Consider the following 18,633-nt stretch of genomic DNA (forward strand, 5'->3'; position numbering starts at 1 on the left):
CTATGAAATCTAAAGCAGCTACTTGAAACCAGACAGGTATGAGATTCCTGAGGAGGCAGAGATTAAGCTGAATATAATGAATTTGTGGGGACGGCAAGCTTAAGGCATATTTGATATTGAACCTTCTGATGATTACCATAGGAGGTGGCTTGTTTCCATGGCATATGCAGTTCATCTTTTATGTTACCTCTCTCCTGCTGGGAGGTGGGCATGGGAATCCATATGTAGTATATACATTGGATGTGGAATTACAGGTCATGATTGTTTGGGTGACATCCAAAGCCAGAGAAAAGATGTAGAGTTATAAAACAGAGTAAAACATGAAGGAGAAGGGCATGATTATGATCCTCAGTCTCACCTGAGTCAGTGAAGGAGGAAATCAAGGGGACTTGAGGAACTAAAAGCTGTGAAAGCCTCCTTTTCAGGGCTGGGACCTGTGGCACACTCCTGTAATCCCAGCAACTTGGTAGGCTGAGACAGGAGGATTGCAAGTTTGAGGCCATCCTCAGCCACTTAGCAAGACCTTCAACAACTTAGTGAGACCTTTTCTTAAAATAAAAAAATTTAAAAAAGGCTGAGGATGTAGAGTGCCCTGGGTTAGATTTCAAGTACCAAAAAAAAAAAAAAAAAAAAAGCCCCTCCTCTTCAGAGACCCATCTAAAATGGTTAGGAGCTGATTATCATACCAAGGAAATACTAAAAGCCATGTTGACTTATGTGACCATCTGTGAAAACCAGGAGGCAGCCTTTCTGTCTAGGGGGAGACAGGAGATGAACACGTGACACTTGTCAGATGCTTCAGAGCTCAGCAACATCACTTTGCCATACATAGAACAGCTCCTCTGTTCAAAGACTCTTGGAGGCTGGAGACAGAGCAGTAGGGTCTCTTTCCTAAGCCCATTATTAAACAATTAAAAAGAGATGACACATTCTAAGTGGGGGAGATGGCAGTCACAATAGGGTGCCTGGGAAAGCAAGTTTCCATTTGTATGAAAACTTTTAAACAAAAGAGTTTAAGGTTGGGGCTATGGTTCAGAGGTAGAGTGCTCACCTACCATCCATGAGGCACTGGGTTTGATCCCCAGCACCACATACAAATATGTGTCCACCTATAATTAAAAATATTTTTAAAAAGAGTTTAAGCTGGAAAAAGTCACATTTGTTTTAGGTTATATTTTTATATATAATATGTGTATTAGATTATACAAATCTATATATTTTTAACTCTAAATAATGTTTCATTAGTTTTTTTCCCTTTGAATTGAGAAACCCTTAAGTCATTCTCCAAAGATTGGTTAACCAAGTGTGTGGACCAGGCTTATTTTCCATAACACTAAATCCATCCATGAATATTTGTTTAAAGTGTTGAAGGATATCAGAATCAATTTAGTATCAGGTTTCATTCCTAATGTCAAATATGTATTTACTGCTCATTTTAGTAAAAATTGTCTGAATTTAAAGAGGCTAAAGCACTGGAGAATAAGTGGAATTTATGCACATAACCAACCCCTTTCCAGATAAAGAAGCCATTAAAAATTGGAAAGTGCCTACAATTCAAGGAGCTAGTCATTGGTGGGAATTATTATCTATCTTTTAAAAAAACTGCTGAAGAAAAAAATCTACCTTCTAGTTTAGATGATTATTTGGCTATTATTTTGGCTTTGGATGAATTTGGGATTACTGGTCAAAAATTTGCTTTGTAGGCTGATTGGTAAAGTTTGACTTAAGTGCTGCAGACATACCTGGAAGCTTATCAGCACTTCCAGTGGACTTTATCCTGGAATAAAGGCCAGAATAAACAGAATTCTGCTCCTACCCTGCACCAACACATATTAAGTGATCGTAGTGTTCTGTTGAAGACTGACTTCAAGCTGGGCACAGTGGCACACACCTTGTAATCCCTGCCACTCTGGTGGCTGAAAGACAGGAAGATCAGATTTGAGGCCAGCCTGGGCAACTTAGTGAGACTCTCTCTCAAAAATAAAAAGGGCTGGGGATGTAGCTGAGGGGTAGCGCAGCCCAGGGGGCACTAATAATAATAATAATAATAATAATAATAATAATAATAATAATCCTATTTGGAAGATCTTGTTGTACCGGTTATATTCAGAGATCATACTGAGAGGTTTGCTAAAGTTAAGCATTTTGTTAAGTCATTGGTCCTGATGACATCTGAGGCACAGATGGGAATTGAGGCTTTGAGACTGGAAGGGGGCAGACTGAATAAACACTGAGGCATCCCATATTCTTAGTTGACTCCTTGGAAAGAAAAAGAATCATTAAGCAGAAGAATCTTCTTATCCTCTTATGGGTTAGAAGAAGCCATATGGACAGTTGGGGGATGAGGCTTATGAAAGTCATTTAAGATGAATAAGATGGTCTGTCCCCCAAATTGGAATTAGCCTCTACTATCCACTCCAGAGAAAACCCTGAGAGGAGGTTGGGAGATGAGAACTGAAGTAAGAGTTTTAAGATGGGCCCTGCAGACTCACCTGGGGCTTTGGATACAGAGTGCTGCCATGTCTGGATCTCAAACTACACTCCTTGGGATTCTCTGCAAGTAAATCACTCACACAGGATTCGGTTTTCTTTATCATGTGGCAGGAGTTTGTTTTTCAAACCTCCTTTGGCTACCCAATCTAAATTCTTGTACCTTATCAAGCGCCTTAAAGCACAGAGCCTATTGGCATTTTTAGACTCTATATTTCAAGAAATGGACTAACCATGGAAAGAAGGATGAGCACACACCAAATGTCTGTGCTCTTGTGGCTAAACTTTAAGGACATAAATTAGTGACAGTTAAATGGCATACCATGCAGAGCTTGTGCCAGCAGGAGTCTACAAATGGTGGCAGGAAGTTCTTGCAGCTGGTAGAGGAGCCATAGAGCCCTTCTGCTGTCATTTTTGCTTTATGTTTTTCATGCAAGAACTTTTTTACTCATTCCTCAAAACTTAAGAAACACATTGGCAGAAGAATGAGGAGGGAAAACCTAATGTTTTACACTTGTATTAATATAATTTGCTTATGTATCATCTAGAATGTATAGTCAGACTGAATAAAGGGAATCTTTTAATATCAAGTTGTGCCTTTTGACCTATTAAAGCACTTTTCTGGTGACAAGGTGGTATCTTTCTTTGCACAGGCACATCTGTGTTCTTTGTAAGCTGTAAGGAGAAGTGAATGGTATCAGCATTTACTAAAAGTTTACTAAAAGTTGCCCACTCAGCATCCTTAAATACTCTTTTTTGGAGGGTGGGATTGCCCCTAGGTTTGTGTTATTACCCTGGTGGATCTTCCTCAGGGCTTAAACTGCAGCTAAGGAATAGCCGAATGGGACCTGATAAAATATGAATATTTCAGAAGGCAGTGAATATTAACTTCAGTCTAATGGCCTCCCTCATACAGGGTTTAAGAAACTGTTTTTATAGAGGGCCAGATAGTAACTGTCTTAGGCTTTTCAGGCTCTAGAATGTCTTAGAGCTGTGCAGCTATCACACATCATACAGGCTGTCACAACTGTTGTGCAGCTGTAGTGCAAAATACAGGTAATAGACCGATGGGCATGAGAGTGCTTCAGCAAGATTTCATGTACACTGAAATTCCTATCATTTTCACATCATCAAATAATTCTTCTTTTGATTTTTTTCAGCCTTTTAAAAATACAAAAATCAATGCTAGCCAAGCTGTAGTTTGTAGTTTGCCAGCCCCTGGACTAGCAGTAGAAAGGTCTAGAACTAAAACAATGAAGTCATATATCAGTTTCCTTATCTTTCTTACATAAAAAAAATGTATCAAGCTCTGCCCTCACACATGGTATGCACATAAAATTAGAAAATGGTTGGCATACAAATCACTTGTTCATTGTAGTGACAGCACTTTCAGCTAACTTTGTGTTACGCTACGGTGATTGTAAAAAATTGTACCTTGTCTTTGGGGCATCTTTTTCTAAATAATGAAAAGTTGAGGGTTGTCTTGGGATATTATAGAAAGAAGACAGAGAGCATTCCTATTTTGTCTTAATATTTCCTGATGTTCTTCCCAGTGGTTTAATCTGGACAGTGATGATACCTGTTCATAGCTTCGTTTCACCTTGGATTCAGTCCATTTTGTAAGCTGTTGCTTTAAATTTGGCAGAAAAGCCAAATGAGCAGAACACTTAAAACAGGGCAGAAGCACTCATGGTTTTCTAGGCAGTTGAAGACTGGATGCCTCATAAGGGAAGTTAATACTATTTTATTTTAATTGTTATTTACGGAACAGGGCTCATGTTATTTTCAGGAGAAGGCAATGCATTAAAATCATAGTAACTGAGAAGAATAAAATGCATGCTTTTATGTGTGATCTGATTGAAAACAACATTGCAAACAAATATAAAATGCACTAATGTGTTTCCAAATAGTTATAGTCATTGAAATGTCAGTCCTTTACTTTCTTTAAAATTTCAGGTGGAAAAACCTTGCAGTGGTGGTCAAGATTCACTTCTTTATCCAGCTAAGAGAAAGCAGCTTTTGAGAAGTGAACAGGACACTGAAAAAGTGCTTCCATCCCCACTACCTGCTCCCAAACACACACCACCATTGAAAGGAAGTGGAGCAGTCATGCCAATGGACATCAAAGAGAAAGTGGCGGAGCTGCTGGTGAAGTACACCAGTGGCCTTTGGGCTAGTGCACTCCCCAAAGCATTTGAGGACGTGTACAAAGTAAAATTCCCTGAGGATGCCTTAAAAAATCTTGCCTTGCTTTCTGATGTGTGTACCATAGACTACATTTCTGGAAATCCCCAGAAGGCCATTCTCTATGCTAAACTTCCATCACCCACCGGCCAGATCCTAAAGGATGAAGGGCAAGCACAAGGCGATTATGATATCAAGACTATGATTGAACAAGAATATTTGCAGTTAGAAAAAAACATTGCTGAAAGTTCCGAAACCTTCATGGAGGACATAACAGTCCCTCCTTTGGTGATTCCGACTGAGGCATCCCCGTCTGTGTTGGTGGTTGAACTGAGCAACACAAATGAAGTGGTCATCAGGCAAGTTGCATTTTCTGATTCTTTAGGATGCTTGTGTACTGTTGACTGTGCTTGTGGATGCCGGGGATCAGAGGAAAGAAAATGCATTCTTAGTTTTCTAGAGTTATAGTGAAGTATAATAACATATTTGTTAAATTTGAAAACATACAACTATTCTTATGAGAAATGATGACCAAACGTTTAAAAAATCAGGATGATAAAAATGAGCTTGAAAAAAATTCAATGTCAAAAGCATTTTAGTCCGTAGGAAAAGCAAACCCCACCCCCGACTGGGTAGTATCATTTCATCAGGGTCTATGGTATGTAGCATTTCCTAAAAGTCAGAATAGCTAAGCAGCACCATTAGCCCTTGAACCCAGAGGTGCTCTGGCAACATGAGCCTTTCAGTATCATTGCCAGGGAGGAGGAGTCAATCCCCAAGTGGCTGATGATAACTGGAATGACAAAAAAACAGCTCAGCTCCAGGCACTCACCTTGGACTTTGGAGAAACTGTACATACATGGAAAGTCTAGAGCAATTACAATTTTCAGTTTCCTGCTCAGGAAAAAGAATGGGAGCCTCTGTGGTGAAGCTCTGGAGCACCAGCCCAGGGTATAGCTTTGGCTGGCAGGTGAGGAAAAGGCTGAAGCAGAACAGAATCCAGGTTCCTTCAGCCCAAATGGCCCTGTGGTTTGAGCTGCCAGATACTCAGGGCCAAGCAGGAAAAGCTCAAAGAAAGACCACCAAAACCAAACTCCTTCAATAAAAGAAGAGCTAAAAATTATAAAAACTCTTGCTCTCTATGAATAATCTGAGTCTTGAGTCGATAATGGTGTGACCCAGTTTCTTGGAATGCTCAAACTAGAAGCAACTTTAGAGAGGGCTTGTTTTATACAGGGGTAGTGACCATATAAAGTGTTTATTCTGGGAGTGGTATGGCCTAATGATAAACATAGCTCAGGGAAGGCTAAGGAGTGCCATTATGGTCCACTAATAGATTGAGGTAAAGATGTCAAGGGGCAAATTGATAATGTTTACTATTTGATGTTGTAAAGAAAACTTAAACCTACTTACAACAGGGTTCTTTGGTATCTATTACCAGTAATCATTGGTGCCATTGTCAGAGATCATCCAGTGCTGGGCTGGTCAATTGTGATTTCTGACATTACTAAGGAAAGGTTGGCAGGAATCTGGATCAGTTCTAAGACATTAATTGAGGGTTCCAAACTATTCCAGGATTATTAGTTTCAGGGTCTTCAGATTTCTTAAACTTCTTTGTCCAATGTAAATTCAAATCCTGAAGTCTGTGTTCAGCAGGACAGCTGGCAACCAGCAAGCATTATAGGTCATATTTACTGTTAGGTTGACCCTAGGTCATTGGTCCCCCTCCTTAAGAGTTGGCAGACCCTGACCAGACTGTACCCTGTTGTACTCCATCTTCTTCACCTAGGCAGTCAGTAAGTAGGCCCTGAAAGATGGGCTTCTGGCTCATAAAGGTCCTCAAGGGGTGTTTTAGCAGAATCCCGAGGTCAAATATGGGAATCTTTGTCTCCAGTCTCAGAAATTAACTTTGTGAAACTTGTAAACAATTTGTAAAATTTGCCTATGTGCCTCCTTGCTCAGGTAATCTTGTCATTATTCATTCTCATTCTCTATCCTCACCCCAGCCATGTAGCTATCCTACTCTCCTCGCTGCCACAGAGAGCACCTGCATTTCTCCCTGCCTCCCTCTTCCCTACAGGAGCCTGTACCAGGCAGACTGCCACCTCAGGGCTGCAGCCCAGGCTCTGCCATTTGAGCTCCCAGGGCTGGAGCAGTGCTACCAAGGCCCTTGAGACTCCAGGAAATGGGTACTTAGGCAGAACTGCAGACCTCCCAGAGCTCAGGGTGTAGCTGCATTCCAGGCAGCACCTTAACATCTGCAAAGCTCAATAAATAAAAACTGGGAACAGTACAAAGAACTACGGTGTGGTGTGCCCCAGCCTCCTTTTGTGGTTAAAAGTCTCCATCTCCTGTCTGGGATAGCTCCTGTTTCATTATCCACATTGATTTTCTAGGTTTTATATCTTGGAACGAGGCCTTTAATGAAGGCAAGAAACAATAGCCTGCTTGTGGCAGAAAAGAAGCTAGTATGTTTTGAGACATAAACTGGGACAAGGTGACTGAAGTTGTCAATGCTGGAAAGCTGTAGAAAGGGCTAGAGCATGTCTGAAAATAATACTAGAAATAATTCTCAGAAAGTAGACCTTTTAGAGTATACACTCACCTCTTTTGAGAGTGTCAAAACTCAATATTTTGTTGTGATTTGTTCACTAAGTTGGGGGCAGTGTGTCATATTGTTGTGTTCAGTATGTTCAAGGCTGTGTGTTGGAGCCCAGGGACTAGCATGTGCTAGTTCCTACCATGGGCTTTTTTTTTCTTAGTAAAATTTCATTGCTTTGCAGAGCATGAGGTTCAGAGCCAGCCTTAGAGGGGGCAGAACTTTCTGGTAGATTCTCTTCTCAATATTGGACACAGATCCCCAGCACTCTTAGTGGAGCTCTGAGGGTGATCCCCACTTCCTTGGCTTCCCTTAGTATCTGTTTTCCACCTCTCTTCCTCCCTCAGATCTTTCCTCAGCCTTGTCCTCCCTGGGGCCTCTTCTGGGATGTTATATCCTCTGATTCTCTGGATGGTTGTGGAACATCTGCCCCATCGCATGGTGGGTTGGACCTCAGTTTTGTTTTGTGTGATCCCCATAATACTCTAAACTTGCTTTACCAGGGGATAAATGTTTCCTGCCTTGCCTCCACCATTGGTATAAACAAGTCTGAGACTGGAACCAATGATGGCAGTAGAAGAAGCAGAGTGACACTAAATGAATTCCTGAAGTTTTTCTCCCACTGAGTTGCTTCATTCATGTTCTCTTCCTTTTACTAATACAGGTATGTGGGCAAAGACTACTCTGCTGCTCAGGAGTTAATGGAAGATGAGATGAAGGAGTATTACAGTAAGAACCCTAATGTCACACCAGTCCAGGCCGTGCACGTTGGGCAGCTGCTGGCGGTCAATGCTGAGGAAGATGCTTGGTTACGTGCACAGATCATCTCAGTAGAGGAGAGCAAGCTAAAGGCAAGCACCGTCTGCTGTGTCATGGCATCACAGGGACACACACCTTATTCTGTTTCAGATATAAATGTTGCTTCTCATTTTATGTCCTTTCCAATCTAATCCTACATAGTTTTCACTGGAAGTTGAAAAAGTAATGTCAGTAAAAGATTATCCCTGTCAGCTTTTAAGTCAGTGGTAGGCATGTTATGTCTCAGGAGTTTGCTAACAAAACAAATAAATAAAGCACATGAAAAGGATACACAGAACCCACCATCTCATCAGGAAAAGGTGTGTATGCTCTCTCCTCATACTGACCCTCTCTGGGCAGCTCTTCAAGGAATGATCAGAGAGCTGCCACTCTTCCTCTCCCTCTTAGCAAGAACTCTTACAATTCTCAGGAGCTGCTCCTAGGGTCACCCTTTCAGTCCTCTTGGAAAGGTCAGAGGGCTCCTTCAGTGCCCTCCGCCATCAGCAGGCTCCTTAACTTCCAGCCTGGCCACATCTCGGGTCATCTCTGCCCCTTGCCTCTTCTCACTCTCAATGTAGGGTCAGAGAAACAGGACTCTCTCGCCCACAGTCCCAGTTTCCCTGAGGGATGTGGTGCCTCGGCCTCACAGCTCCCCATATAGTGTGCAGAGGAGCTTCGTGGGATCTCTGCTGTATCGTGATCACTGTCTGCTGTTTTTACTGTGTCATGTCTTCCTTTCTTGGTAAAAACTTTATTTGGAAATTATCCTTTGAATAGGGCTGCCTCCTGGATCTATCAGGCAGAGAGGCCTCTAAGTTCTGGAGAATCTGGAGGAGGAGAAGAGGACCTTTTCTTTCTTGATTGTTAAGATGTCTCCTTTTCGTTAAGCGAAAATGCACTTCAAGACTTCTGTGTGTCGCCGTGCTGCTTGAGAGCAGGAGCCCCTCGCCTCCCAGTCTCACAGTTCCTTCTGCTTGAGTGGAAGACTCTCAGGCTGTCAGGGGAATGTGTTTAGAGATCTTAGGGTTCTCTCTGGATTTGCAAACAGGAAAGCCCGCTTCTGTTTCAGCAACCCCTATTCCACAGTTTAAAACCAAATTCCATTTGCCATTTCACCCTCTGGCCATAATCCATGTGTACCATTGAGTGCAAACAGCCCACCCCAGAACCAGGCTCTGGTCCACCAATTACTCCCTGCTGCAACTCCTGCCCACACACAGCAGGAGGGCAGGGAGGGAAGCTTGGTGCTTCATACCCAGTTTGTTCCATAAGTAAGAGAGGCCTGGCCCTGTCCAGAAGTAAGGTCACCCAGCCAGTAGCCACATTCCCATTCATAGAGAAATTTAGAAAATTCCTTAATTGAATCTTTAGAGACACAACTTTTTAAGAAATTTGACTGACTTTAAAAATCTGAAACTATAACACTGATTGGCAATTGAAGACTTATCATATGACCTCTGAGCATTTGATAGAAGAGAGATGAAAACATGGGCCCACAAAAAGGCTTGTTATACAGTTTGCCACAGCTTTATTATTAATAATCTGGAACAACACCAACAGGTGAATATATAAACAAGTTATAAAGTTATAGTTAATTTATACAATGGAATACTATTTAACAATCAAAGGAATGATGGGCTGGGGATGTGGCTCAAGCAGTAGCGCACTCACCTGGCATGCGTGCGGCCCAGGTTCGATCCTCAGCACCACATACAAACAAATATTAAAAAAAAAAATTAAAAAAAAACAATTAAAGGAATGAAGCATTAATATTTATAATATTAATTATTTATAATGACATGGATAAATCTCGCATAAGTCCATGTAAGTGACATCTAAGAACAGGTCAGCTTCATCTACAGTGATAAAATCTGAACAGTGGTTGCTTGGGACCGAAATGGAAAGGAACTGGTTGCCAAGGGGAAGAGGGAGCCCTGTGGGGGCAGTGAGAAGAAGTATCTTGATTATGGTAGTGATTCTATGGACTGTTCATTGGTCAAATTAGACTACATACTTCCAATATCTTTTATTCAGTGTAAATTATACTTGGATCCAAGTTTTAAAAGAAAAATCTGGAAAAAGCTAAGGACCAAGTTGGTCACTGGACTAGAGAAAGCAAAGAGTTTATGTTTGTAGTATGGGCTCTTGCCTACCTGTATTTGTGTGCCCATGTCTGGGTCCCTCTATTCCTCTGGGTCTCTAGTTGATAAGGGGTAACCATCCCCAAACTTTGCTAGATAAGCTTATACCTCTGGCCATTTCTCTCCTCCTGTCCTTAGGGAGTTCAGTGGAAGCTAGTCCATGTTAAGGGATAGGGATTTCTTATGACGAGAAGAACTTTGCATAAGTCCTGGTGTCACATTAACAGTGCAACAGTATTTACAATAAACAATGCAGATATTCCACTAGGACATGCCCACTCTACAATCTACTGAGAGCGGATTGTTAGAAACAGGAAAAAGTAACTCTGTATTGGACAGTAGCATGCTCCAAGTCAGCGATGGTTGTAGCAAACCTGACTCATCTCATTCCCTACCTCCTGGTGGCGCTGACTGATTTCTCCCATTATCTGGAGAAGCCCTAACTATTTTACATGAACTTTGTTTCTCTGGAGCTACACTTGGCTTGGCAGCTCTTGGCTTGCTGTCTGACTGCGAGGTCCTTGGCGGATAGGAGGAACAGGACTCTCAAGTGGGGCTTTAAGACCTGTGGCCACTTGATGGTGCCAGAGAACCACAAACAGAGCCAGATACCTGAACTTTGTGAACTTGCTGGTGTTCCTCCCAGGGCATTAGAAACTGCAGAGCGCAGGATACAGGGCAGAGTGTGGTTACAGTCATGCAGGGCCATCCAGGGACAAGTGCTTTATAAACTGTGGCTGCCATACAAATACATGTTATCATGATTCAAATACAAGAAAGAGGGATGGAGCTGTAGCTCAGTGGCAGAGCACTTGCCTAGCATGTGTGAATCCTTAGGACCACAGAAAAATAAAGACATGGCACTACAATTTTTTTTAATATAAGAATGAAAAAAAGAAGCAAGCCACAGACATTACAGAAACACTCTGAAGAGTTTGGAGAAATCTTTTGCTGTGCCGAGAATACATCCTGAATTTCCCAGGAGTCATGCTCTCAAAAGTATGTCCTATAGTCAGACCACACTATCTCCATTTCAGTCTGGGAAGAACAGAATCCAAGTTGTGTGTGGCTGTAGCTATTAAAGGAAGTGAAAGCTGCCTGGCTCCTGAGGTCTATGAGAAGCAAGAACAGGTGCTAATTTAGAAGGGGAGAGATGAACTTGTACACTTAAATGGCTAGCCACCTGCTATGGCGACCCTGCCAGCAATCTGGGCCGTCAGCACTCTGGGCCCCCGGCAGCCTTGAATCAAGTGTGGACTCTAAGAAGCATTGCCACAGGGGACAGACCAGCCACAGCCCCACTTACCACATGGTCCAGGAAAGAGCAGTTTCTCCGCCTCCTCTCTTTTTCCTTAGACTCACTGCTGGAGAGAAGTTTTGATTTGTGCCATGATCTAGGTGCCAAGAAGCTAGCCTGTTCACTTTGTTTTCCTGCCAAGCCTCTGTCCCAGTTTTTGTTCTTTTGTTTTACTTATCTACGCATCTACTTTAATTGGAGAAGCTTGCTAGGTTTTCAACACTTTCAGATTCTTAGTTATCATTCTAAACCACAATTTAATATATCTAGATTTTTAAAAGGCTTTGTGTTTATGTGGGTCCTAGTCAACAGAAAGTTCTATATATACACTAAAAATAGCATTTAGGCTTTTACTGATCTATGCTGATTGTGAGGAGGAGTCCTGAAAACACAGAACTGTGGCAAATATGTACAACAAGCCTTGCTGAGCTGGATGAAGGTTGAACCCAGCTTCACATCCCTGAACCAAACAAGAATATATATTTTTCCAGTGTAGAATTTCATGTTGTCTGATCATGATATCATTGCTGTCACTGACAGAAACATCTCAGGCCCTGGAAGCACAGTGGCTGAGGCACTGAGTTCCATCCTCAGCACCACATAGAAATAAATTAATAAAGGTATTATATCCATTTACATAAAATCCCCCCCCAAGCCCAGGCTAAGTTTGGCTGCAGCCCTTTTGCAGGTTCTTGCATAGTCAATAAATCACTGTTCTTTTCTTTCCTCCTTATGGAAGCATAAAGGTGTATGTGTGAGTGACAGAGTAGGGTACACTTAAGGTCTGGAGAGCACATTGGTAAATAATGAGAGCAAAGCTGTCAAAAATACTGCTTTGGGGATCTAGACTCTGATGTGCTACCCTCTCTGGGAACAACTGCTGCTACCCAAGGAACAATAGGAAGACTAAGATTAAGCTAGCATTGGAACAAGAACGAAGGTGGGGGAAGGGAGGGCAGTAGATTTGGCAGAACCAGATAAGTGTGCTGCCGAGATACCAGTGTCAGCAAGGCCTGGAGTTGTCCATGTTCTTCCCATTGAGGAAGGGGCTAAGTAACAGACTGGGCCTGGAACCAAGAGCCCTGTATGTTAGTTAGCTTTCTGTTGCTATGGCAAAATACTTGAGATAATCAACGTAGAGGAAGGATCTATTTGGCTCATGGCTCCAAAAGTTTCAGTCCATAGTCACTTGGCCCTAATTGTTGTTCTGTGGTAAGGCATAGATCATTGCAGGATGTGGGTGGGCAAAGCTGTTCAACTTATGGCAGCAGGGAAGTAGAGAGAAAAAGAGAAGGTGCCAGGGACAAAATACCCTTCAAGGGTTCCTGCAATGACCTCCTTCCTCCAAGTAGGCTCCAACTCCTGAAGTTTTCACCACCCCCAATAGCCCATTAAGCTTTGAATCCATAAGTGGATTAATCCATTTATCAGGTCATAGTCCTCATGATCCAGTCATCTCCCAAAGGCCCTGCCTCTAAACACTGCTGTGGTGGAGACCAAGCCATCAACACATGTGCTTGGTGGGGGGTGGGTGCCATTCAAGATTAAAACTAGCAACCCAATGTCCTGGGCCCACTCGAGGCTTCTTTTTAGGGAGCAGCTGTCTGCAAACCACTTCCTGCTGATTGTGGCATAAAACGGACCCAGTTAAATGTATCAAAGTTTTGTTTTTGTTTTTAAGTAAGGATAAAGAACTTAGAACCTAAACATCATGGTGGTTGCTGTTTATCATTAGGTATGCTACGTTGACTATGGCTTTAGTGAAAATGTTGAAAAGAGCAAAGCATACAAATTGAACCCGAAGTTCTGTTCACTTGCATTCCAAGCTACAAAGTGTAAACTGGCAGGTAAGGTGCTTTCCATTTTGGTAGCTTATCACCACTACTTTTTGTTGTTGTTGTTGTTAAATGCTGAAATCATCTCTGTATCTCAAAGTGTTATAAAGTGTTATTTCTTGAAAGGTTTAAATGCACTCATGTTAATGTGTTATGTGTTTAAGATGTGATCATTATGAAAATATTATAATATTTTTATTTTATGATACATATAAAATCCACTGCATTGTATTTTTTTATTATATAACGTATTATACTATGTTTATTATTAGAATATTTGCTGGCCATCTGAAAGGGGTTTTTTGTCCTGATCACCTTAGTAATAACGAGGAGAGGCCCTATACCGTGGGGTTTGATCACTTTCAATCCCATTGCACCATGTGTCTTGAGGTGACCCTCAGCCCCTTTCCCAGGGAGATAGACTGTGGAGATGAGACCGCAAGAATGTGCCCCCCAAGCCCAGGCTGAGTTTGGCTGCAGCTCTTTTGCAGGTTCTTGCATAGTCAATAAATCACTGTTCTTTTCTTTCCTCCTTACGGAAGCATAGATGTATATGTGTGAGTGACAGAGTAGGGAACACTTAAGGTCTGGAGAGCACATTGGTAAGGTTAATGGAAATATATATTGTGCCAGGAAGGCTTGCACTCCATTGGAAAAGTGATCATAATTCTCTAAAGAAGTGCCCCTCCCGGCAAGGGTGGGTCCTTATATCACAGGATCCAGGTCTGACTCTGTGACACCAACCACAGTATCTTCAGGACCTGTGGAAAACCATATTAAGAGTGTAGGACAAGATGTAGGATGCTGAAGTGAAAGGTTTGAGTAAAGCTACAGTGTGTCTAGAAAATAGGAGAGTGAAGCACAGGAGGAACCTGTGAATTTTAGCTAATGGATTTAAAGGGGAAAATACAGAAATAGATATTATATTATAATTAGGGAAGTGATGAGATGATTAGTTTAATAGATGAACTTAAGTTGTCATATGTACACTATATTGAATTGCAGTTTTCAGAGAACTGGAAGAGCAATTGGACTACAACAAAATTCACCTAATACCTAAGTTATGTAAAACACTTAATTGTTCTTTGATAAATCTGAAGGGACTCTGTATCCTCAGGGTTATAATACTGTACAGGAATGAAAGAAGGAATGACGAGAGAGAATAATTATTGAATCAATTTCCAATAAATATGTCTTCATTTTATAAGAAAAAAGCAATTGTATTTATTTAACTAGAAAAATGGAAGAAATCAAGGGTAGACTTTTAGGAAGGACATTATACAAGTACGTGGAGATACATCGATAGCTTCCAATGTGCTCTAGTATCTGTTTTTTGTTTTGCTTTGTTTTGGCGAGAGGGCCACCGGGGATTTAACTCAGGGGCACTCGACCACTGAGCCACATCCCCAGCCCTATTTTGTATTTTATTTAGAGATGGGGTCTCACTGAGTTGCTTAGTGCCTCACTTTTGCTGAGGCTGGCTTTGAACTCAGCCTCCTCAGCTGCTGGGATTATAGGCGTGCACCACCACACCTGGCTACGTCTCTTTGTTTTAAATGTGTGTTTGTATATAAAGTGAAGGCTGTTTCCCCTAAAGGAGAAATTCTGATTGGTCATCAGTTTTTCATCTTGTTTTAAGATTGTCAGCCTTAGAGTATCAAAGGGTATTCACGTTGTACTTTTAAAAACCTATAGATGAGTAAGGTAAATAAGATTGTGAGGGCTGGGGTTGTGGTTCAGTGGTAGAGCACTTGCCTGGCATGTGTGAGGCACTGGGTTCCATCCTCAGCACCACATAGAAATAAATTAATAAAGGTATTATGTCCATTTACAACTAAAAAAATTTTTAAAAAAATAAGATTGTGAAACAAAGAATCCATATAAAATTTAACAATTCTGTGGTGGATTCATAATTCCAGTAGGTAATCCAAGCAGGCACAATCAGCTTCTCCATCTTAGATGATCCTGTTACAGCATTTGCTATTTTTCAGGACTGGAGGTTCTAAACGACGATTCTGATCTAGTGAAGGTGGTTGAATCTTTAACCTGTGGGAAGATCTTCGCAGTGGAGATACTTGACAAGGCAGATATTCCCCTGGTTGTTCTGTATGATACCTCAGGAGAAGATGATATCAACATCAATGCCACCTGCCTGAAGGCCATATGTGACAAGTCCCTAGAGGTTCACCTGCAGGTACTACCCTAACCACCCTTATCCTCTGAAACACATGCACCAGAGAGAAAATCATCAGAAAAAAATGTTACAGATTTTAGGCTAATGATTAATACAGACATAACATAAATATTGAGAAAAAAGAAGGGGGGACTGGAAGAGAAAAAACTGTCAATAGTAATTATTTCTTAGGAATGTGATTTTTTATTTTCCAGTTTCTACAGTGAGTATAAATTTTGTGTGAAATTACTCTGCACAAATAATGAAGGGAACTAATACAAAAAGGAAAAATTCAGTCCATGAAGATATTTATTATTATTTGCTTTAACATTTTTAAATGCATAGAACATCAGTGCCCCAAAAGAAAGAAACTTTTAAATAAATCCCAAAACATTTATCCTGAAGAAAAGTACAAGGTCTTTAAAATAATCATTGTAAAGACATCATAAAAACACTGGGGGAATGGTTTGAATAAGTAGAACTGAGAATTGTCTTCTTATTACAATTTGATGACAAACAACTAAAATTAAATCTTTACCTCAATTATAGTTTTTCAAATTGTTCAAGTTCACATGACCTGTGATCACTAGTTAGAGAGCAGGCTGGTCATGGGATTGGTTTTATGAGAGTTTTTTATTTTCATTTCTGTGAATGTTGCAAAAACATGGTTTATGGGATAATTCTTATTCTAAATAAGTGGGGAAAAAATAAACTAAAATTAACTACCTTTTTAGCCTTTCAGACAATGGAATGTGGTAATCTATGCAAAATGTCTTGTTTGTGCCTGACACAAGTATATTAGGTATTCCTTTTGGAAAGAAAAGGATCCAGTGTAATTAACTGTAGTTTTTTACATTTAATAATTTTATTTGATACTGTCATCTAAGTTAGATGATTTTAAAATACAAACTTTTAAATGGGATATTTAGGTAAATATCCCTTATGGAGAAAAGAACATTCTGTTCTGAAGCATTCTTGGTGTGCCTCTATCTGTTCCAGGTTGATGCCATGTACACAAATGTCAAAGTGACTAACATTTGCTCTGATGGAACACTGTACTGCCAGGTGCCTTGTAAGGGTCTGAACAAACTCAATGACCTTCTGCATAAGATAGAGGACTACTTCCACTGCAAGGTAATGTATAATATACACACACACACACACACACACACACACACACACACACACACATACATACTATTAGTCCTAAAATCACACATGTAAGTAGTTCACTAAACTGCAGAAATGGGAATAATTTTAATAGTTTGAGGTAGAATTTCTAGAAAGATAAGTAGGAGCCCCAGACTTCAGAGCTTTAAGAGAAAAACCCCACCATATTCTGCATTTTAAAATGGAGATAATGACAGTGTGTTCCTATGGGATTGTCCTGTGGATAGCTGCTTTACTGGTTAGTACAGTGCCTGGCATATAGTAAGACTTTGTTATTTATAACATGTAGTTGATGACCTAACAGTGCAGCTGCCCGAGACTCTGTTAGAGCAAAGGAAAAACCTTGGGATTTAGGACCATAAAACTCTGCCCTCAGGGGAGAGTTTTACATTCCTTCCCAGGCACCACTAACTAGGCTCTCTATGGTAAAAGCAGTTTTACAATTTAAATTTTACTAATAAGTTCCTTACCGTTTTATTCGTGTGTGTGTGTGTGTGTGTGTGTGTGTGTGTGTGTATTTATGAATCAGGATCAGTAGAGGTTTTAACTTCCAAAAGTTGTTTCCGCATATCCATTAGAACACTATAGTCAGAATATGCTGAGATTCCTAAGTAACTAAACCCTCTGGCCACTTTAGCCCTGTCCCCCTTGCCTTGGAAGTGAACCCTTACCTTCTAACTTATAAGGTGCATTGGGCAACTTGGAGCACTCTGTTCAGCTTTGTATTTTAGCTGTCCTTCTTGAGGGGAAGAGACTGTGCCTTGCCAGTTTTCTACATCCCCTACAGTACCTAATTTAGTAATGTATACATAAAATAAATATTTCCAAAATACTTGCTAAATCACATTAAATCTGTATTCAGATCACTATCCCCTCCTTCAGTGTTACAGATATCATTCGTGTGTGTGTGTGTGTGTGTGTGTGTGTGTGTGTGTGTGTGTGTGTAAAGCTATTTCAAGGTCATTACTTAAGTTTAATTGGCTAACGTGTCTTGGAGAAATCTGAGACCACCAGAGAGGCTGTCCCTGTTGACTCATTTGCATAATGTCCTATAACCTGTGGTGGTAAAAAGCACTCTTGACATTTTCTGGGCTCTGGTGAGCCACTGAAGGCATTTTCTTTGGAGAGAATAGAGGCACTCACCTGAATAGAAGGAGACATTCAAGCAGAAGAGGCAGATGAAGACCTACACGCCTAATTTGTTGGCATTTCATTGGCATGGGTAATACATATTTGTGTTGATAACATTTCTTTTGTTTTGGAATTAAATTCGTTGAGTCTTAATGTTAAAAGATGGAAAGAGGAGGCCTTATGGACAGCTGGCCCAGCCTCCTCACTTTTCATCCATCTGCTGTCCTACTCTTTGTGAGATTCAGCACCCATCTTAATGTGTTAAGTGATGGAGACAGAGCCTAAATGAATCATGCTGACCTCTCTGCTAACATGTTAACAGGGCTGATTTGTGAGCCTTGTACACTCAGGGAGAGTAAACCACTGTCATCAACAAACATGCAAATGACAAGACAGAAGTTCTTGTACCCCTTGTATGTTTGCTTTATCCACAAGGCTTATTCCTTGGAAGGAAAGGTCTCACAGGAAGTCTGGGTGAAACAGCTCCCCACCCCTTGGCAGTGTGTTTCTTCTAATGGTGTAGCAATGTGCTCTTTGCCAAGAGTAATGAAAGTATCTCATGTTTCTGTTTTGTAGCACATGACGTCTGAGTGCTTCGTCTCATTACCCTTCTGTGGGAAAATCTGCCTCTTCCATTGCAAAGGAAAGTGGTTACGAGTTGAGGTAAAATCATCACTTGACTTTTTAAAAACTTATTATGAAACATTTCACATATATACAAACATGATTTTAAAATAAAAGGAATAAGCCACATGGACTCATCACCAGTTTATGAAAGAAAAGACAACCGGAATGGTTCATCTCCTTATTTGCAT

General features: G+C 40.9%; 1 protein-coding gene across 1 annotated transcript in view; it reads left to right on the plus strand.

The window, feature by feature from the left end:
• Tdrd7 (tudor domain containing 7) overlaps window positions 1-18,633 on the plus strand; it is a 67,288-nt gene that overhangs the window by 28,919 nt on the left and 19,736 nt on the right. The window contains exons 7-12 of the mRNA XM_078047847.1: window positions 4,447-5,033; window positions 7,938-8,124; window positions 13,245-13,356; window positions 15,336-15,538; window positions 16,517-16,651; window positions 18,395-18,481. Coding sequence (XP_077903973.1) covers window positions 4,447-5,033; window positions 7,938-8,124; window positions 13,245-13,356; window positions 15,336-15,538; window positions 16,517-16,651; window positions 18,395-18,481 — 1,311 coding nt within the window. The remainder of the gene's footprint in view (window positions 1-4,446; window positions 5,034-7,937; window positions 8,125-13,244; window positions 13,357-15,335; window positions 15,539-16,516; window positions 16,652-18,394; window positions 18,482-18,633) is intronic.

This window comes from Ictidomys tridecemlineatus, chromosome 4 (genome assembly GCF_052094955.1).
Source record: "Ictidomys tridecemlineatus isolate mIctTri1 chromosome 4, mIctTri1.hap1, whole genome shotgun sequence".
Classification (NCBI taxonomy): domain Eukaryota; kingdom Metazoa; phylum Chordata; class Mammalia; order Rodentia; family Sciuridae; genus Ictidomys; species Ictidomys tridecemlineatus.